Source organism: Sprattus sprattus, assembly GCF_963457725.1.
Source record: "Sprattus sprattus genome assembly, chromosome: 12".
Taxonomy (NCBI): Eukaryota; Metazoa; Chordata; class Actinopteri; order Clupeiformes; family Clupeidae; genus Sprattus; species Sprattus sprattus.
The window spans coordinates 9,063,353-9,085,852 of record NC_137910.1 but is presented as its reverse complement, the minus strand read 5'-3'; the positions used below and the strand labels follow the sequence as shown (position 1 = coordinate 9,085,852).

General features: G+C 48.4%; 1 protein-coding gene across 1 annotated transcript in view; it reads right to left on the bottom strand.

Annotated features, from left to right (window-relative positions):
* The window catches only part of itga9 (integrin, alpha 9), a 69,011-nt gene that overhangs the window by 46,347 nt on the left and 164 nt on the right, over nucleotides 1-22,500 (bottom strand). The window contains exons 1-10 of the mRNA XM_080848786.1: nucleotides 22,440-22,500; nucleotides 21,428-21,555; nucleotides 15,755-15,861; nucleotides 10,619-10,742; nucleotides 7,361-7,428; nucleotides 5,214-5,343; nucleotides 4,706-4,791; nucleotides 4,329-4,391; nucleotides 1,816-1,953; nucleotides 1,331-1,436 (exon numbers count right to left, since the gene is read on the bottom strand). The exon at nucleotides 22,440-22,500 is cut by the window's right edge and continues 164 nt beyond it. Coding sequence (XP_080704912.1) covers nucleotides 1,331-1,436; nucleotides 1,816-1,953; nucleotides 4,329-4,391; nucleotides 4,706-4,791; nucleotides 5,214-5,343; nucleotides 7,361-7,428; nucleotides 10,619-10,742; nucleotides 15,755-15,861; nucleotides 21,428-21,555; nucleotides 22,440-22,500 — 1,011 coding nt within the window. The remainder of the gene's footprint in view (nucleotides 1-1,330; nucleotides 1,437-1,815; nucleotides 1,954-4,328; nucleotides 4,392-4,705; nucleotides 4,792-5,213; nucleotides 5,344-7,360; nucleotides 7,429-10,618; nucleotides 10,743-15,754; nucleotides 15,862-21,427; nucleotides 21,556-22,439) is intronic.

Below are 22,500 nucleotides of genomic sequence, written 5' to 3'. Positions count from 1 at the left end.
CCTTGCTCTCGAGTGTGCAACACTTGCCAAGAAAAGCCTATGATTGGCTCGAGAAGTGCCAGGAAAATGGCAGGAAGTCTGTGTGCGTGTGTGTATGTGTGCATCCGTGCGTGGATGTAAGTAAGAGAGGGAGAGAGAGAGAAGGAGTGAGAGTAAGAGAGAGGGAGAGTGAGAGAGAGGAGTGAGGGATTGTGTCTGTGAGAGAGAGAGAAAGAGAGAGAGGGAGAGTGAGAGAGATAAGTGAAGGATTGTGTCTGTGAGAGAGAGGGAGAGTGAGAGAGAGAGGAGTGAGGGATTGTGTCTGTGTGAGAGAGAGAAAGAGAGAGAGGGAGAGTGAGAGAGAGAATTGAAGGATTGTGTCTGTGAGAGAGAGGGAGAGTGAGAGAGAGAGGAGTGAGGGATTGTGTCTGTGAGAGAGAGAGAGAGAAAGAGCGAGGGAACTGAAGAAGGGTACATTTCCAAAGGATTCTCACCACCACATAATAATTAAAACAGCATGCCTTCTCAAGTTCACTTTAAACAATTGTGCATACATCGCACCATAATGAGCCGAAAATACATTAAAAAAATCTGTCTTAAAGCCTGTCTCACTGAACATAATGTCTGTCTCACTGAACCTGTCTCACTGAACATAAAGTCTGTCTCACTGAACATAGAGCCTGTCTCACTGAACCTGTCTCACTGAACATAAAGTCTGTCTCACTGAACATAGAGCCTGTCTCACTGAACATAAAGCCCGTCTCACTGAACATAAAGCCCGTCTCACTGAACATAGAGCCCTGACACGGCACAATCTCAGTCCAGTTGCTCCATGACTCTCTTTCACACCAGCGCCTCGGTTACAGCATCACCCAAAAGTGCAATTTATGGAGCAATTTCAGGCTGTGAAAGGCATCAGAGAACGATGCCAGAGAGTTATGCTTTCTCAGGTTATTATTCACTTTGGGTCATTCATCCCTCAAGAGGGGTTTTGGACGTGAGCGTGAGAGACAACCCGACGAGAGATAAAAATGTGATTTTACGGTCCACGGTCCAGATTGATTGAATTTTGCCTTTTTTTTCTGGAATTTCCATGAACAAAATAATGAACACATTTTTTTTTTTCAGATTACGCATCAGGGGAAATTAAAAGGCTCTTTCAGTGATAACACTGACAACTCACTGGAGATGAGAGATGAGCAATCCCCCCCAAGCGAAACATATACAGCAATCAGAAGGAAGACACAAGGGTGTAGCACGTAGCCCGTAGCACGTAGCCCGTAGCACGTAGCACATAGCAAGCCGCTTATGTGACTGTGCTTTCCACACACGACTGCTTATAAACACTGACCTTGGTAACCATCATCATCGATGTCTCCAATGGCAGAAATGCATTCTCCAAAATGGGCATTATAAGCATTGTCCCCGCTTAGGACCGCCGTCTCCTCCATGGCTCCCTGTCGACACAAAGAGATGGTTGGAACTCAAGAGGAGACATATGTAAACGGTAGACCATGGTAGACTGGGAAGACGGGGAATGGTAGACCGTGCAGAGACACTGAATCCAGAACCTCACAAAGAACAGGCCAAACACACAGCGCTACAACAATTGTACACCACTGACGATTAAAGTTCACAACTTTTTTTACATCTCTTGACATACCTACTTACACATACGTAAACACACACACACACACACACAAAAAAGCATACCCACCTCCACCGTCAAACCCCCACATACACATACATAGACACACGCCCACGCACACAAAAACACACTCAACGACTCCCACACTCCCACACACACTCACACCTCCCCCCCACACACAGACTCACATTGCCATGGCTGAGGTAGACGGTGACCTGCCCCTCGTCCCGCTGCTGGCTGTGCATGGGGGCCCCCACCAGCAGGTCTGAGAGCCCGTCCCCGTTCAGATCTACTGCACACAATGAGGAGCCATAGTAAGAGCCCATCTGAAACAGAGCCGAGGCACAGAGCTCTGGGTCAGGTTACACAGCACAGTCACCAGACACAGTCAAGAACCTTCGGACCATTCACTGCCTATCACAGACACACACACACACACACACACACACACACACATACACACACAGACACAGACACAGACACAGACACAGACACAGACACAGACACAGACACAGACACAGACACAGACACAGACACACACACACACACACACACACAGACACACACATGCTCTCTCTCTGAGAACAGAACATTCATCACGTTTATAAAAACACTAACATCAGCCACGCAGAGGGTTATTTACAAACATCATGGGGGATTATGTTATGAGGGAGTTGGCCACTGAAACAGAGGAGTTGGACGGTCAGCGTGGATAGCGCCTCTGCTACAGTTCCTATCTTCAGGCACTTCTTTCCATAAACATATGCTTGATGGAGCTCTCAAAAGAAAACAATTAACTCACTGTCATGCAACAACTACTAAACATACTTTGTCAATGATGCTTCGAGAAAACACAAGCTGACAGTGAATGTTTATGGGATTGAAACACCACTTGGCAGGGTTTTTCCTGCATAAAGAAAATGTAGGCGCGCGCCTAAGCCGTTTTCCCGAACGCCTATGAAAAATCCCGAGCGCCTAAAGGCAAAAAAAAAAGTCTGCGATAAAAAATAAACTGTCATCCAATTCAGCTTAATGGTGTTTTAAGCGCTCACGTTGAATTCAAGCAGCAGCAGCAGATCCCGCCTCCTAACCCCTCAGCCAATTGAACAGAGGCTTCTCCAAGTTTGCCAGACGTTAGTCACTATAATTTTTTTTTTTTGTATAAAGCAGCTAGCAAGCAGTTGCCTACATTATCTTAAAAAAAACAATACTTTGATAGTAGGCTTTAAGTTTTATTTAAGCAGTGTGTGCGTGAACCTATATATCCTATGTGTGATGGTAAGACTAATATTAATGCCATATATACAATAACTGATTTATGAGAGCTATCCAAAGACTGGTGGCTGCCGATTTAGCAGTCAACCTACCTTACTCTGTACGTGTAGATGCTTTACAGGTAGCTGTAAGCCATTAGATGCCTGGGAAATATTTAGTATCTATAAATATCAGCTCACCTTTATCTTTTTAACCAGATTTGTAAACAGGTCGCGATCAACAGGCTCAATAGGTACAATAGGCTACCTTGGTTAAAAATCGAATTGCGGTAGAGTCATGCTAGCATTGCGCTAAATAATTAGGCAGCTAACATTAATAAGTGGTGTTTACATAAAGTCACTTATTGTATATGGCATAAATATTATTCTAAAACACCTTCACTAGTTGTTTTAAGCAGATTTGTGAGCAATTCATCACGTATGCAATGCACGTCAGCGAATATGTTCTGAATAGTATGTTTCAAGTAGGCTACAGCCGAACTCTCGTTCTGTTTTGATCAATAGTAATCAAGTTGATAAGTCTGATCTATACGCAACTGTGAGGTGCGCGAATGGACAGAGCCAATCACTTAATTACTCAACCTGCGGATGCATCCTGACTTCATCAGTCGGCGGTTTTAATATTCATGGCTTTCAATTTATTAAAATATCTGCTATGTTGAGAACTTACACAGGTGTAGGCTATTACTTGATTTGTCTACGCGTTTTAACGAGTACCAGTAGAACGCAAGGCAGACAACAGCATTGGTTTTGAAAGCTCAACTCGTTTGTGTTGCATCTGGAATATAATAATACTGGTGCGGTTGAAAACTGTCGTTCCACTGCGAGGGCCAGCCCGACGTACACGAATACACCTGTACAAATGCACATTAAATTTCCACTCAAAATACTGTCAAAAGTTTGATTATCGATTTCCAACGCAGCCTCCATTGGTGAAAATAATGGTATGTAGGTTTGTATAATAAACATGAATAGTAATAATAGATAAACTTGACTTTCATAATTCGTGTGTTCCATTACTGACCACTGGTTAGTTCTAGATTCTATTGATATAGATTTCAGTAGTTTGCATACCTTGATCTTGAATCTTTAAACCATACATGATAGCACCATGGGGCTTGGACTATTGTCAATATATTAGCCTATCTATTTTAATTTAAAGTGGAAGCAAAATGATAACCTCAAGCATAGCCTCCATTATTTATGAAATGTTAAAAAAAAAAAACATTGATTTCTGCTGATAGGCAACACAGACTGTGCGCAATTTTTTGGGGGGAGCACCGAAGAGCCATTTTGACCCAGGAAAAACCCTGCTTGGATCATGTCTGTTTTGTAAATGCGCAGGCATCACTCTTATTTCTCCCCTGCAGGTAGACACACTTAACCACCTCTAGTCGAGTCTGTTGGCTGTATGCTGAAGCACCTACCATTTTCCCTGAGGCTTGAAAAGTCTTCACCAGTGATGATCCCTCGATTCTAAAAATATACACCTGGGGAAGAGAGGAACAGTGTTGCAAGTCAACTCCTTGTGATGCAATTAGCCCCTCTTGTGTGGACTAATTGAGGCTTAAGGAGCTTCATTTGCACGGAAGGCAAAGGGGACCAGATAAAACCGGTCTTCCTCAACAGTGCCTGGAGCCAACACATCCCACTATACACACAAGAACCACTAACATGAGGCACCGTATGCTCTAGCACAGCCACCATCCCACTATACACACAAGAACCACTTACATGAGGCACCATATGCTGCCACTCAGACTGTCAGAGTACATTTCTAAGCTAAACAAACTTCACTGTATACCTTCCCGCCACCACTGTCCTGGGGGGCACCCGCGGCCACGTCTATGGTGCTGGGGGAGGAGAAGTGGCCAGCAGTCACTGCATACCCTGGGGGAGGAGAGGAGAGGAGAGGAGAGGAGAGGAGAGGAGAGGAGAGGAGAGGAGAGGAGAGGGGAGGAGAGGAGAGGAAAGGAGAGGAGAGGAGAGGACAGGAGAGGAGTCAGACTGAGGGGAGATCAAATGAAGCGCCTGGTTTTGGACACTTCCCCCTTGATGGCAGTGGCCATTTCATGCCTTTGGAGTTTATATTACTATAGTTTATAGTCATACACCACACACCCACTGATGAATATTACTATAGTTTATAGTCGTACACCACACTCCCAGTGCCAAGAGGGTAGCCAGAAAGTGAAGCATACAGAGCCAGAGTATACAAAGGAACCATATAGTTCTGAGATGGTTTGTAGTTTCCTGTTTTTATAACGATGCATTACAAGGTGAAGGTTGAAAGGAACTTCGAAAATTCCTACCTAAATAGCTGTATCTGTGGGAAGTCACGTCATCTTTGTTGAGGTTGTAGAACGTATTGGAAGACACGTTGTACACCTTCACCGTCCCGGTCCAGTAGTACGACCCCGGAGCCCCCATCACCACCAGCTCCTGGGAGAGCACAAGCACTGTTAGCGGGCTGACAGAAAATACCAGGGTTCCACTTTTTTATTAATTTATTCTTTCATTTTTTGACTCAATGCAATCTTTCTCCTGTGAAAAAACATTGGTGGTGGTGGTGTGGCAGGAGGGAGCAGGAGACGTGTGTGAGGTCTTGGTTAACCGACCGCCACAAAAACCATGCTGTGTTATCTTCTGCTAACCAGACGACGAGTGCGAATGCCAGCTGTCCCTTCCTTCCTTTGATCCCTCAAGCATGTCTCTGAACTCTGCAACTCAGCGCTTTGAAGTTTCTCATGTTCACATTTTTTCCCCCCGTAGCTGTTGAACGTCGCAGCGCTGAATGAAACGGAGTGAGTGGCTTTCTAATCCAACTCCGTGGCAGAGTAACGAGGGGGTAAGAATTCAAATCGTGAGTCAAGTCTGGAATCCAGGTCTCTCTGTGTGTGTGTGTGTGTGTGTGTGTGTGTGTGTGTGTGTGTGTGTGTGTGTGTGCGTGTGTAGACACTGGAATCCAGGTCTGTGTGCTTTTCTAATTTCCTCTGCTTGTTTGCAGTGGGAGTTTGAACTCAGGGGAGAAGCGGGTTTGAACTCACCGGGCGCCCGGCTTATGAGCTTATTTGTGCCGTTTGGCATTGTTGTTTGGTGATCACCTAAAACAGATGGATGCCGACCGCAAAAACATTCTCGGGGCTTTCCGGAAAAACAAGAAGAAAGAGGAAAGGAAAAACCTTCTGCGCTCGGGAGGTCATTACGGTCAAGCACGCTCACAATGCAGAGCCAATGACTAAGCTGTCACCCTCGGACACAAGCAGAGGATTTTCTTTGCCGAGAGCCCATCTGGTTTCGATGGACTGGGTCGAGATAGTCATGCGAGTCGCGAGTCAGGGCCAGCGTCTCAGTATGAGAGGGGAGAGTGAACGAGATCTAAGGAATGACCCATGCTGGGCCCTTGCTCCAGGCATGGAGGACAGAGGCTGATTCACCGATTCATACCTGACTGGTTCTACACTGAGCGCTGATATCCTAAACACGTGTTAGTGTGTTAGGAGCTCTCGGAGCTGCGGTAAGGCCTCACAACATCGGTGTTAACTAAAACTAATAAAAACGGAAAAGAAAAAGGAGCTCAGCACCTCGTTTCTCAACAACAAACTGTCAGTCAGCAGCTTCTTCGTTGTGTAATGTGTTATGAGTTCAACATTAATGTTAAGCATGAGTTTTCAATTATCGAAATTATGCGCCCCAAAAAAACATCAAATCTACCTCTCTTTCTGGGTCCCTTATCTTATTCGAGGATCAAATGTGGCATCCATCTACTTTTATTGAGTGGAAGGAATCTGTTTTCCACTGAAAGATGATGACCTTTGGATTGGGCATCACTTCTGTCAGGTATTGTTCTAGTAGCTTCTCCAAACCGTGCTGGAGCGCACATTAATGGGTTGGCTGTACTTTCAAAAAGAATGCAACATGATCCAAAGAACTCCACGAAGCCCAGGAGGCAAGATCAATGTTCCCTCATCGTGTCATGAAAACACGTAAGAGCTATGACACACACACACACCCCACAAAACACACTTTTGAGTCGTGATGGACACACACACACCCCACAAAACACACTTTTGAGTCGTGATGGACAATGCAGCCCAATTTGTCATGGAAAAAAAACATAACCGATAGCAGCAATGTCATGTTACACTGTCACAAAGTAATTGACACAAAAACACAAAAACATGGAAAAACCGACAGTCCCCTCTTGGCACACATGGAGGGACATGTTGTTGAGAAGCAGAGAGCCGCAGTGGAAGCAGCAGAGTTAGTGTGTGTGTGTGTGTGTGTGTGTGTGAGAACAGTGTGAGTGTGTGAGTGTGTGTGTGTGTGTGTCAATCCGAGCAGAAGGACCACAGACCCCCGAGATGATCGGACAGAGGGATGATGACGGGGGGTGGTAGGCGGGGTGGTGGTGGTGTCACATCCAGCATTGAACAGAAACACGTGCACTGCCACTGACCTCTGTAAAAACGCCTGCTATCCCCGCTTGGCACGAGCCGTGCTCTTCCCCATACGTCTTCTTATAGTCTGCAAGAAACAACAAACCACAAATTATTTCACTGTGCGCCTGAGCCAGCAGTAACTGGAGGCCTTCCTGCATTCCATATGGAGCTAGTCAAAGCGGCAGGGCTCCGTCCAAGAGGAATCTGGAGGCAGAAAGCCGTCTCTCTCCTCCAACAAACGGAGCAGCTCCACATTCAACAAAAACTCACACTTGGGGAGGGGGGGTGTGAATGTGTGTGTGTGTGTGTGTGTGTGTGTGTGTGTGTGTGTGTGTGTGTGTGTGTGTGTGTGTGTGTGAGGGGGCATACTGTGTTCTCATATTACAGGATAATATTGAGCTTGGATGCCTGTGAATCACACTGTACACACACACACTGTACTCCCACACACACACACACACACACACACACTCACACTCACACACTGTTCTCACACACACAAACACACACACACACACACTAACTCAGCAGAGGCTCTGCCTGAACGCAACTGCCAGCTGAGGGAACCGGAGCAACGGAAGGAAGCAAATGACTGGCGCAGTGACCCGTGAACTGAATCAAGACAGAGAAACAGAGAGAGAGAGAGAGAGAGAGAGAGAGAGAGAAACAGAGCGAGAGAGAGAGAGAGAGAGAGAGAGAGAGAAACAGAGCGAGAGAGAGAGAGAGAGAGAGAGAGAGAGAAACAGAGAGTGAGAGAGAGAGCGAGAAATCAACTGGCTTGAAAACTGCACTCTCTGTCATAACCAAACAAATCTTGTAAGGTCCCGGGTCTCGTGGAGCGAACCAGATTGTAATGGCGAGAGACATTTTTATGATTTATGATAATGCCTTTCCAAAGAGAGGTTAATTGAACTGTGGGTCTATGTGTGTGTGTGTATGTGTGTATGTGTGTGTGTGTTGCTCCAAAGAGGTTCATTGAACAGCACTGGTGGCATGTGGAGCGGAGAGCTGACCAATAAAAACAAAGCTACTTCGTAATTTATGGCATGCGCGGAGCCAATCACAGCAGTCCTGTTACACGTTGTTAAACAGGGTGGTCCGCGCGCCAAGTCATAAGAGGTGCCTTGCGGGGACATAATCTGACGCGACGCAACGCCAAGCTCCGGGCGAATGCCTGTTTTTCAACACAGCGTCCATGGCTACTATCACTCCATAATCTAAACGTTTTTCTTCTGTAAGAACACAGGTTGGGGAATAGACTCCTATCTATTGGCCACGGCCATGCAGCGCGTCAAATAACGACTGGCACCTAAGCCAGCAGGTGCCCTTGAAACTAACTCCCAGATGCTCCGTCTTGCCAGAGCGCTTCTCTCTCTCTCTCGCCCCTTCGCTCGCCCGCCCCCCCTGCTCGTATTTCGTGCACTTGCGTTTCGAGAGAGCACTTCTAGGTCCCCCTGGTGCCAGCCTTCAGATGCCAAAACCTTGGAGCGGGTTTGGATCAAGGCGAAGCGCCATAACTCATTGCGAGACTCCAGCAGAACCTGTGCCATGATAAACTCCCTCAGCCCTTTTCCACCACGGCGCAAGGGTGCGTGTGTGTGTGTGTGTGTGTGTGAGGGTACGCGTTAAAACAAATCAACCCCCCCCGTTCAATGACTCCTAAAGGCAGAAGCACAAACAGCTGAAAAAGCTTAACCTCTGCAGTCCTCTCCCCATGCCTTAACCTCACACACACACACACACACACACACACACACACACACACACACACACACACACACACACACACACACACACACACACACACACACACACACACACACACACCTTAACCAGTGGGAGAAGGAGGCCTAGCAGCTCAAGTTGGGAAAGCAAATAAAACCATGACATGCTTCCATGACAATGCCACTTTTCTTTGTGAGACCATGTGATTATGAGATCCTCTCCTCTCGCTGTTTATCTTTCAGCACTTGTGCTGTGGTGGTATGCACCAAAGTGCTTACAACATTCCCAACCCACAGAGAGGACAGGCAAGCTAGAACATTCTACCATTTGTCATCTTTGCTGTTCAAAAACAATTACGAAATAACAAAATACCAGAGGAGGAAAGAGACAATGACAGACACTGTTTTCAACCACCGATCATAAATAATCAATTTACAGCACATCTTCATTGATCAGTATCCAGAAATGCATTGCTGTGTTCCCAAAAGAAAAGCTCTGTGTGTGGGACATTAGAGTGGGCTGGCTGGAGGTGAGACAGAGGGAGGAGAGACAAAGGGAGGTGAGACAGAGGGAGGGAGGTGAGACAGAGGGAGGTGAGACAGAGGGAGGAGGGTCAGAGGGAGGTGAGACAGAGGGAGGAGAGATGGAGGGAGGTGAGACAGAGGGAGGTGAGACAGAGGGAGGAGAGACAGAGGGAGGTGAGACAGAATGAGGTGAGACAGAGGGAGGTGAGACAGAGGGAGGAGAGACAGAGGGAGGGAGGAGGGTCAGAGGGAGGTGAGACAGAGGGAGGAGAGACAGAGGGAGGTGAGACAGAGGGAGGGAGGAGGGTCAGAGGGAGGTGAGACAGAGGGAGGAGAGATTGAGGGAGGTGAGACAGAGGGAGGTGAGACAGAGGAGAGACAGAGGGAGGTGAGACAGAATGAGGTGAGACAGAGGGAGGTGAGACAGAGGGAGGAGAGACAGAGGGAGGGAGGAGGGTCAGAGGGAGGTGAGACAGAGGGAGGAGAGACAGAGGGAGGTGAGACAGAGGGAGGGAGGTGAGACAGAGGGGGGTGAGACAGAGGGAGGTGAGACAGAGGGAGGAGAGATGGAGGGAGGTGAGACAGAGGGAGGTGAGACAGAGGGAGGAGAGACAGAGGGAGGTGAGACAGAGGGAGGGAGGTGAGACAGAGGGAGGAGAGATGGAGGGAGGGAGGTGAGACAGAGGGGGGTGAGGCAGAGGGAGGTGAGACAGAGGGGGGTGAGGCAGAGGGAGGTGAGACAGAGGGAGGGAGGTGAGACAGAGGGAGGTGAGACAGAGGGAGGGAGGTGAGACAGAGGGAGGAGAGACGGAGGGAGGAGAGACGGAGGGGGGTGAGACAGAGGGAGGAGAGACAGAGGGAGGAGAGACAGAGGGGGGAGGTGAGACAGAGGGAGGAGAGATGAAGGGGGGTGAGGCAGAGGGAGGTGAGACAGAGGGAGGTTAGGCAGAGGGAGGAGAGACAGAGGGAGGTGAGACAGAGGGAGGAGATACAGAGGGAGGTGAGACAGAGGGAGGTATGACCTACCTTCGTAGCAGGGGGTGAGAGGCTGGGTGGGTCCCTGGAGCGTGGAGGGGATGATGGAGCAGTAGCCATGAGGGAGGATGTGCTCGGACTTGTAGTAGACATTCTTCCAGCGGTGGGCACAGGCCTGCGTGGACCAGGAGGGAACAATCAGCACGGGCAGAACATGCACACACACACACGCATACACACATACACAAACATAATTACACATACACACGCACACACACACACACACATACACACACACAAACATAATTACACATACACACGCACACACACTCACACACATACTCACACACAAACATGAACAAACACACACGCACACTCACACACACACACACACACACACATGCATCACACACATATGCATACACAAAGGGGCAAAACATGACCTCATACATCCAGCTGTACAAGCCCAGTGCATACAGTGTGAGCATTGGCACACAGACAGGCACTTCCACACGTGCACACACACCTCAGGCGGACACACACCGTCACACACACATACACGCACACAGACAGGCACATCCACACGTGTACACACACCTCAGGAGGACACACACTGTCAGAAACACATACACACACAAAATAAATTCTGTTGACGCACTCAAATGAAGTAAGCAAATAGACACACATGAACCCAGAGACAGCACATCTCTTCTGGGCACACACACACACACACACACACACACAAGAACCAAAGACAGCACATCTCTTCTAGGCACACACACACACACACACACACACACACACACACACACACACACACACACCGAGACAGCACATCTCTTCTGGGCATCTGAACGCCAGCCGTGGCGTCAATCGGTGCCTTCTTCATGTCTGAGAGGAAAACACTTCAACCACAGCCAAGCCTCAGCAGAGCTGTGAATATAATGGCTTCATTGGTGCAGCGGCTTGAGGTCTGGACGTCTGAACATGGCAGACACTTCTAAGGGCCATGAGGCTCATCCCGTAGAGCACAGAGACGGATCGTGGGAGTTCATAGCGGAGGATCCAGGGGAGGGGGGGCAGTGGAGGAAGAAAAGAGGGGGAAAACCTCACCAAAAACAAATAAGAGGATAATAAAGTAGCATCCCCCCCCCCCCCCCCCCCCAAATTCATAAAGTCAGCCCAAAACAAAGGGGCACAACCCCCCCCACCCCACCAACCACCCTGGGAGCATCTCTGTTTGCCCCGTCAGCGCTGCCCATTGCCCATTGCCTGGGGCAGGAACATGAATGTGGTAATAACCTAAAGCTGCCCCAGTCTGGGGCAGGAACATGAATGTGGTAATAACCTAAAGCTGCCCCAGTCTGGGGCAGGAACATGAATGTGGCAATAACCTAAAGCTGCCCCAGTCTGGGGCAGGAACATGAATGTGGCAATAACCTAAAGCTGCCCCAGTCTGGGGCAGGAACATGAATGTGGCAATAACCTAAAGCTGCCCCAGTCTGGGGCAGGAACATGAATGTGGCAATAACCTAAAGCCCCGCAGGGACGCAGTGGTCAGGTTCCTCTGGCTCACGAGACCATGCTGAACGACGACCCTCATCTCTCTCTCTCTCTCTCTCTCTCTCTCTCTCTCTCTCTCTCTCTCTCTCTCTCTCTCTCTCTCTCTCTCTCTCTCTCTCTCTCTCTCTCTCTCTCTCTCTCTCTCTCTCTCTCTCTCTCTCTCTCTCTTTGAGTTTGTCTCCCTCTCTCCCTTTTTTTCAGGTCACTGAAATGAGTGCTGGAGTGAGTTGTGTGGATTGTGGGGCATACCAAATGAATCAGATGACTCTCTGGCTCTCCCAGCTGCTTTGGGAAACACTATAACTGTCTGTCTGTGTGTAAGTGTGTGTGTGTGTGTGTGTGTGTGTGTGTGTGTGTGTGTGTGTGTGTGTGTGTGTTCCAGTGATGCCTGGTTGGTCAATAGCCCTGGCAAAGCTCAACACACCAGTCCTGGTGACCTCACAACTGAATTACTTCAGCTCAGTGTTTGATAAACATCTTTCCTTTACTGAGAGCAACAGCAGTCCCCTGTAAACACACACACACACACACACACACACACACACACACACACACACACACACACACACACACACACTGAGAGCAACAGCAGTCCCCTGCGTCCCCACACCGGCTAATCAAACGACTCCAAAAACTAAATAAAAACAAACGATTCCCGTAATGGCCTGGAAATGTGAATGTGGTGGAAAATAAGGGCAATTTACTGAATGAGTTAAAACTTATTTCTTCTTCTTTCTAGGCCCTTAAAGGAGCTTTTGTTTTTCCTGACGACGTCAGGAGCAATAGAATGTCCTGTCATCAGCGTGTTCTCTGCCTGCTGACAGCTGATAGGCTGAAGAACTATGCCGAGAGCGATGGGGATAAAACAAGAGGAAGAGAGGCTCACATCTGCCAAACAGCCGTTTCAGGCACACCGCACCACGACGTGAGGCCCTACAGCTGAAAAGGAAACGTGTGCGTGCGTGTGTGTGTGTGTTAGTGTGTGTGTGTGTGTGTGTGTGTGTTTGCACGTGAGGAAGGCTCTCTACTACACAACAGTCCCAAAGTTGTTCTATCTGTCGAGCTACAATGCCAGGGCAGATTCTAAAAGCAAGTCACTGATCACAAGATTTGGGCCATCCATCCACCACAGGAAGGGAGGAGGTGAGAAACCCCAGCCATCTCTCTAACTTGTGTGTGTGTGTGTGTGTGTGTGTGTGCCCACACCCCAGCCATCTCTCTAACATGTGTGTGTGTGTGTGCCCACACCCCAGCCATCTCTCTAACGTGTGTGTGTGTATTTGTGTGTGTGTGTGTGTGTGTGTGTGTGTGTGTGTGTGTGCCCAGACCCCAATCATCTCTCTAACGTGTGTGTGTGTGTGTGTGCCCACACCCCAGCCATCTCTCTAATCTCTCTTTCCGGCTGTTGTGCCACATCACTGCCACATCACAGTCACATAACTGCCACATCACTGTCACAGCATAGCTACCAACACTGGAGCAACCAACACTGGAGCTACCAACACTGGAGCTAACAACACTGGAGCAACCAACACTGGAGCTACCAACACTGGAGCTAACAACACTGGAGCTACGAACACTGGAGCAACCAACACTGGAGCTACCAACACTGGAGCTAACAACACTGGAGCTACCATCACTGGAGCTACCAACACTGGAGCTAACAACACTGGAGCAACCAACACTGGAGCTACCAACACTGGAGCTAACAACACTGGAGCTACCAACACTGGAGCTACCAACACTGGAGCCACTGGTACTACCAACACTGGACCTACCAACACTGGAGCTACCAACACTGGACCTACCAACACTGGACCTATCAACACTGGAGCTAACAACACTGGAGCTAACAACACTGGAGCCACCAACACTGGAGCCACCAACACTGGAGCCACCAACACTGGAGCAACCAACACTGGAGCTACCAACACTGGAGCTATCAACACTGGAGCTACCAACACTGGACCTATCAACACTGGAGCTGCCACGCCACTGCCAGTACCATCTGTTTATGCCTCATCCCTCCACACACAAACAGGAGGTGCTTTATCTGTCCCTCAGACCCCCCCCCCACCCCCCCCTTTCCTCCAAAGGTGCACATCAAGACTGAAGTAGGAAGGTTAACCCCCCACCCCTTCCCCCCAGGGTCTGAGCTCTCATCACCCACTGCAGGGTGTATAAGTTAGGGCCTAATGAGAGGCATGCCCTTGGGCTGGACCACCTCTGCGTAGCTGGAGTCTAAACAAACCGACCGGAGCCAGCTGTCCATCTCGTGCAGCACGCTCACACTTTATCTCCCCCGGCACAAGGGGGGAAGGACACGCCGGTAGGCGCCGGGCAGCACAGCCCATCACCGCACAGCACAGCACAGCACAGCACAGCACAGCACAGCACAGCACAGCTTTGAGTCGTTGTTAGCTTAAGCCCGTCGGAGACCCACACCGCGGTGATTCATTCATCACGCACATGGGATGATTCCACGTGGAGAGGAGAGAGGAGAGAAGAGAGAGAAGAGAGAGAAGAGAGAGGGGAGAGAGAGAGAGAGAGAGAGAGATGAGAAGAGATAAGAGAGAGAGGATAGAAGAGAGGAGAGAAGAGAGGATAGAAGAGAGGAGAGAGAGGAGAGAAGAGGGGAATGCACACGACAGCTTTTTTACTCTCTTTCTCCCTCATGTTCCTCAGAGGGGCACAGCTGGAGTTTTACTGTGTATGTGTGTGTGTGTGTGTGTGTGTGTGTGTGTGTGTGTGTGTGATGGAAAGATATTTGTAACAATGATGGCTTCAGTGCTTGGTCGTGTTTTACAGCAATACGTGGTTTCTGTGTAAAAACAGATGTACGAGGAAAGCAAACCTCGCACACGGCAGGCCTGGGCGCTTGGGGACTACTGGCTGTTGAGACGTGCACACGCACACACACACACATACACACACACACACACACACACACACACACACACACACACACACACACACACACACACACACACACACACACACACACACACACACACACACACACACACACACACACACACACACACCTCGCGGACGGCAGGCCTGGGCGCTTGGGGACTACTGGCTGTTGAGACGTGCTTCAGCACACATGCACAGGTTGTCCAGTAAAGACCCTGTTTATGGCATCAATTACCCTGCGAGTAACACTGCAGTGTGGAGACCATAGCCAGCAGGCTCAGAGCCTCATTATGGATCTCTCATTTGGGGAAATTGCAACCAGAATTAAACCAAAATAAACAAACAAGTAAACAAATGCTGTGGCAACGTCCCCAGCCTGGCACGTTATGACCTGGTCTGAGTGGGACTGACTGTTGCGGGGGGCACAAACGAACTCATGGCCAGGTTAGGGTTAGACATGTTTGTGTGATGGGATGCTCCACGTTTTAAAAGACTGTAGGTGACATTTGACAAAATTATAAAACTGTCACCAATTTCAGAGAGAGCTTAACGGGCAGGCAGCCCGACCAGCAGGCCAACAGTCGGATACAGATAGACAGACAGACAAGTCAGTAAGGCAAACAGACAGATAGACAGATGGAGAGACAGTCAGACTGAGATACCCAGACAGACAGAAAGGATGAGAGAGAGTAAGGTTGACAGTCCTACCAGCACTTTCCCGTTGGGCTTGTCCTGCCTGGCCAAGCTGACGCCCATCCACTCGTCGTCACGGTCACCCTGGCAAGTCTTCCCACACGACTCCCTCTGCTTGTTCCCTGGAAGACACAGGACAGACAAACCATTATGATTAGGAGCCAGTCCCTTACCCTAACCCCAGGAGCCAGTCCCTTCCCCCCCCCCCTCCAGGCCCCGCGGTCAGCCTCCTTGGCCTCCCAGTCCTGGCCTGGACAGAGCTGGAGGCACCAATGTATATTTTCACCCCCATTTGACTCACACACCTGGAACTCATGAGCACAATGAATTCATGGCTTTCCGAAAAATGAGGAGGAGGAAAAAAAAGAAGCAAAAAAGTGAGGGAAAAAAGGAGAAAAGAATGGTGAGGGAGAGAAACACTCAATATTTGCGTTTGAGTGGTTTTACTACCGTTGCTGCCTCCCTACTGTTCCCGCCGGACACAGAGCAGGATAACTGACTGCTCCCAAGACGCTCCGCTGTTTGCTTTGGCTCGGGTTACCCCCCCCCTCTGCCCGCATGGCCGCGGAGGAGAAGCATCAAGCCCGGGGCTTTGAAGGGCTCTCTGCCCACTGGAGCACCTCACTCAAACACACTACTGTGTGTAATCTTTTATTAGTTTTGATCCTGGGGCAGCTTGAGCCGTAACAGAAAGGTCTGAGACATGAATCCAGCCTGCCAAGCCATGTGCTGGGCATAGAAGTCAAAATATGGAGCTACAGCATGTTGCCTGATTTTGGCGGCGAATGCTTTGGGTTTTTTCCCCCCAAAAAAGGCTTTGATCACTGTCTGCTCAATGAACAACCCATCACAGTAAGAGTGGAGGGTAGACGGAAACCATCACAGTATAAGCGGAGGGCAGAAGAACCCATCACAGTATGAGTGGAGGGTAGTAGAACCCATCACAGTATGAGTGGAGGGCATTAGAATTCGTCACAATATGAGTGGAGGGCAGTAGGAACCCATCACAGTATGAGTGGAGGGCAGTAGAACCCATCACAGTATGAGTGGAGGCATTAGAACCCATCACAGTATGAGTGGAGGGCAGTAGGAACCCATCACAGTATAAGCGGAGGGCAGAAGAACCCATCACAGTATGAGTGGAGGCATTAGAACCCATCACAGTATGAGTGGAGGGCAGTAGAACCCATCACAGTATGAGTGGAGGGCAGTAGAACCCATCACAGTATGAGTGTAGGCAGAGGCATTAGAACCCATCACAGTATGAGTGAAGGGCATTAGAACCCATCAGAGTATGAGTGGAGGCATTAGAACCCATCACAGTATGAGTGGAGGGCAGTAGGATCCCATCACAGTATGAGTGGAGGCATTAGAACCCATCACAGTATGAGTGGAGGGCAGTAGAACCCATCACAGTATGAGTGAAGGGCATTAGAACCCATCACAGTATGAGTGGAGGCATTAGAACCCATCACAGTATGAGTGAAGGGCAGTAGAACCCATCACAGTATGAGTGGAGGGCAGAAGAACCCATCACAGTATGAGTGGAGGCATTAGAACCTATCACAGTATGAGTGGAGGGCAGTAGGAAGGGGTAACTGTGCTTCCCACATGTGCAGGGGCAGCTCTCTCTAAAGCTCAACTACTAAGACTTTACTTCGCAAATATTGCGCATCTCATCGAGTTATAATTTTCCAGGAATGCTCTTCATCCCATAAACATCTCATCAAAAGCAGGAGCTGAGCTTCCCCCTGTCATCTAAATAACACACACAAACACACACACACACACACACACACACACACACACACACACACACACAGACACACACACACACACACACACACACACACACACACACACACACACACACACAGAGACACACACACACACACACACACACACACACACACACACACACACACACACACACACACACACACACACACACACACACACACACACACACACACACACACACACACACACACACACACACACACACACACACACACACACACACACACACACTTGTTTGTTTTCTTCTGTGCGAGTCCCAACCCGGGCGCTCTCCCAGCCAGACTGTTCCCCTGAGTTACCCCAGATTACACCACCTACCCAAGAGAGGGCTCAAGGGCTCAGGCTCTGATTTAAACTTACCCCCACACACACACACACACGCACACACACACACACACACACACACACACACACACACACACACACACACACACACACGCTCGCTCACACACTCACGCTCGCTCACACGCTCAGACACAGACAAACACATGGCACAGACATAGACATTTCCATGCAATGAAGATTCAGGTAAGTTCAGTGGTGACTGGTAGGAAAAAAGTTCACATAAATCTTCATCTGTTCAATCACACAGGCCCAAGCACAGATACAGAGTCTCACACACACACACACACACACACGCACACACACACACACACACACACACACACACACACACACACACAAACAAACAAAAAAGAAACATCAAACCCCTGAACCCCCTTCACACACACACACACACACACACACACACACACACACACACACACACACACACACACACACACACACACACACACACACACACACACACACACACACACACACACACACACACACACACAGACAGAACAAACACACAAGGTCTGGCATTGCCGCTGACAGGCAGGAGCATGGTGTGCTGGTTAAAAGATAACAAAACAAGAACAGACAGAACCGCTAAACAGGAAACAATAACTGCCACACCAGATGGGACAAAATGACTCAGTTCAAATCAGTTCCACAGCTTTATCCTCTAACTTAAGTGAGCAGATAAAAGTGAAACACCCACCTTGCCATTCGCTGCGCAGTAATATGGAATGTTATCGTAGAATGTCATGAGGTCAAATTGTAAGGTAATGCTGGATTTTACAACGGCTTTTAGCCAATCACAATCAAGGATTTGAACAATCAGTTTTAGAACGGAAAAGACACACCAACTAACTAATTGACTCACACACTAATTCACAAACTAACTAACTCACTAACTAACTCCCTATAGAGAGACTCCCATCTCTCCAGTATTGGTTTCAAACTGATGACAAAGGTCTCCAATATTGGTTTGAAACTGATGACAAAGGTCAGCCTGGCCCGAGGTTTCGCCATTACATCATACAAAACATGCCCCACAACTAGGAGACACAACCACCATTCACATATTTGTCCAGATAATTACACCACAACAGAAAGCTCTCTTCCACTCTGCCTTCCAAAACCTCCCTCCAGCCAAGAGGCAGAATAACACGGAGAACATTTGAAAGAATATAATAGAGGGTCGTTGTGAAGAATGGAGTGTAACCCTGGGCATATGATGCTCTGAACTCTATTGGGACGACCTCATAAATCCTTGGGTTGTTTAGCATGTCATGTGCAAAGCCTGCATTTGGAGAGCACACAGCTGTAACATCACTCATGCTATCATCAGGGTAATCACATGGCTGTGTGGGCTTTTTGACAGACTCAAATGAATACTGTTTTGTGCCTACTAAGTCTTTAAAATGCACACTCATTTCCACGGATCATTTTGTGTCGGCCTGCTGTTTAATAGCTAGGGCGAGAGATGACAAACACACACACACACACACACACACACACACACACACACACCACACACACACACACACACACACACACACACACCACACACACACACACACACACACACACACACACACACACACACACACACACACACTCACACTACTGTTTAACAGCTAGGGCGAGAAGGTCGCCTGACCATGAGTTGTAGGAAATAGCAGACACATGTTTCTTCACTCACACCAGTATGCTAAACATGCTGCGATATTTCACAAATGCATGGGAGAGGAGGGACAGATAAAGATCTTCTGAGGACCATTAACTAACACTGCAAGAGCACTGTGTAGGAGCAGACGGCGTATCTTGTTCAATAGTTTAAGTTTTAACTACTTCCTTATAAAGCTGGCAAACATGCAGAATCCTGGCTCTCTGAAAAAAGCTCACGAACACGAGAGCTTGACAGGCTGAAAGAAGGGTGGGCACGGACCTCAAAGAAACCTCCATGGTGGCCTGGTCTACGGTTTTGGCCCTGGAGTCTGCACATTTATTAAAGCCTGTTACCGTAAAAACTCAGGTCATAACAGACACCGCTTCCCTTTCCAGCTCTGTTCCTCGGCGCTCCTCGGAGTGAGTCCGTCCCAAGGTCCTGAGCTCTGGGATGGATTATGATTCACGCTTCCTCACCGACTACACGGCGGAGTGGGAGACGGAGCAGCACCTCCGGCAAACGCTTTGCCTCACACAGCGCCTTCCCCTAGCTGATGACACACGCTGAAAGAAGGGGCTTGGCCATTCAAATCGTATGAATCTCGTCCGCTCAATCTCAACCACAAGAAAGTGGGCTTCGTCAGAGGCGACGTCTTTGACTCCAAATACTTGGCAAGGCCCTTTGGAAAGTATTAGCCAAAACATCCATCATGTCGATCAGAGAGTCTTTCTGGACTTTCGCAGCCAGACAGTGTCTATTTTTTTTTTTTTACATGTATATCCAACCCAAAAGGAAAGCTGGCCACATTCTGGTGATATATTAAATACGATTTGAAAACAGACATTATGACTGTGGATGTGAAAAGTGATCACTCAGCAAGAACCAATGAACACTTCACCAAACAGTCCTCCCAGTGTAAACACAGAAAGTGTCCATATGGCCAGAATAGGACATTTCTTTTTTTGTGGGGGGGGGGGTTACAAGCATTTTTATAGATAGGATAGTGGGGGTGGACAGGAGGCAGATGGGGGGGGGGGGGGGGGCTTGAGTGTGTGGGCACCGGACCCATGTGTGGTGTGGGGCGCTGGTCTATGGTTCCCCCAGAGTAGTAATGAATGGCAAACAAAGAGAGGAATGGGTCTCTCCGCCATCACTGGCCACAGCACACACCGCTCCACCGCGAATCAGGGCTGGTTATCAGCACCAGTGATCTTCACAGGAACCTCCAGTCAGATAACAGCTACGGGCATCCACTCAAACAGGATGTGGTGGAGAACATGAGCATTTATTGGCCAATGGTATGCAGCACAGACCTCAGTCTCTTGGTGTGGGTGACAGAATCAGACCCCATGTCTGAGAACCTCTGCTCACCCCCAGATCTGCATTCAGGGTCTCTCTCTCTTGCTGGCTTGGCAAAGTGTCAGTTATTTCAAAAAGCATAATATGGTGAGGCAAATATGAAGACATCAGCATTTCTGAGTACAGTCATGCAGTGCTGGTTTGGCTGTAACAACCGTGACAAAACAGGTTGCCATGGTCACTGATTCTGACAAAACAGTGATCTAAACTCCCTCACCTTCTTCTGTGAACTGTGAGTAAAGCTTCAGCAGGCAAAACACGTCCGCTTTTGGAAACACAGCACCAATTGTAGTCCAGTATTGTTTTATAGGCGAGTGCTGAAAATACCTGCATGTGGCTGGGGATTGTATCGCTGCAGGAGGGCCAGGGGGCAGAGCCAAGTGTGAAACATGTACACAGTTAATGATAAGTTGAGACAGAGGGGGGTGAAGAGATAGAGAGAGAGAGAGAGAGAGAGAGAGAGAGAGAGAGAGAGAGAGAGAGAGAGAGGGAGAGAGAGGGAGAGACATAGAGGTGAAGTTACTGACCCCTGCCCAGGTCCATCTCTGTGCATCGGTGCTCTGGGTTGCTGTGTATGCGACACTTGAACACGGCTCCGGGGGAGTGCACTGAGCTGCTGTAGGTCGAGTTCGCCCTGGGAGCTCCAACCAGGATCCTGAGGGAGAGGGAGAGGGTGAGAGAGAGAGAGAGTGAGTGTGTGTGTGTGTGTGTGTGTGTGTGTGTGTGTGTGTGTGTGTGTGTGTGTGTGTGTGTGTGTGTGTGTGTGTGTGTGTGTTGGTTGAATAGATTCATAAGCACCTTGAGACCTCTTTGGATGTGAAAGTGAGCTATAAAAATAAAATCCATTATTATTATTATTATTTATAAGTGTTTGCATTTGACAACCCTGTCACTATAAAGCTCATTCTCCCATGATATATATTTCATAAACACAGAGTAACTGTGTTACATTGAAATGATTGCACTAGGTGGATATCCAAGAGCCAAATGAAGATGGGGTGTATATTCACCCGTCGGAATAAGATTTACTTCAAGGAAAAATGGCATCCCTAATGTAAGCCAAAAGCGTGACTGTGTGGGCCTCGCTCTATCATGTAATACAATTTACGACAGAAGTTCAACATCTGCAGATCTACAATCAGCATCTCGCATTTGCAAATAAATACTTCTTATTGACCATAGGCTTAGTGAATGGGTGAAAACATACAGTTAACACATAGGGAGGCTAGAATTCTGTTTATGTCTATGTAATGTCTATGTAATGTCTATGTAATGCCTTTTTCATTTTGCTGTTAAATAAAGTTGGAAAGGGGTACATCTGGACAGCGAATGACGTCTTAGCACAAGCTGTTTTCCCTCAGTTTCTCCCCTGGTCTGACACCCTTGCGTATCATCCCTGCAAAGTATTTTTGCATTTGAACTAAACGAATACTAACTTGCATATAATACAGAAAATAGTGTTTTCCCAAAATATCCCACCCTCTGATAAACTTGCTTACTAATATAGCAGTAATCAAAAGGAATACGCATTGTACTTACCAGCGCGTATTGTCGTGGAAATGCTCCAGGACCGAATATCCAAAAAAGGTCCCGTTTGGAC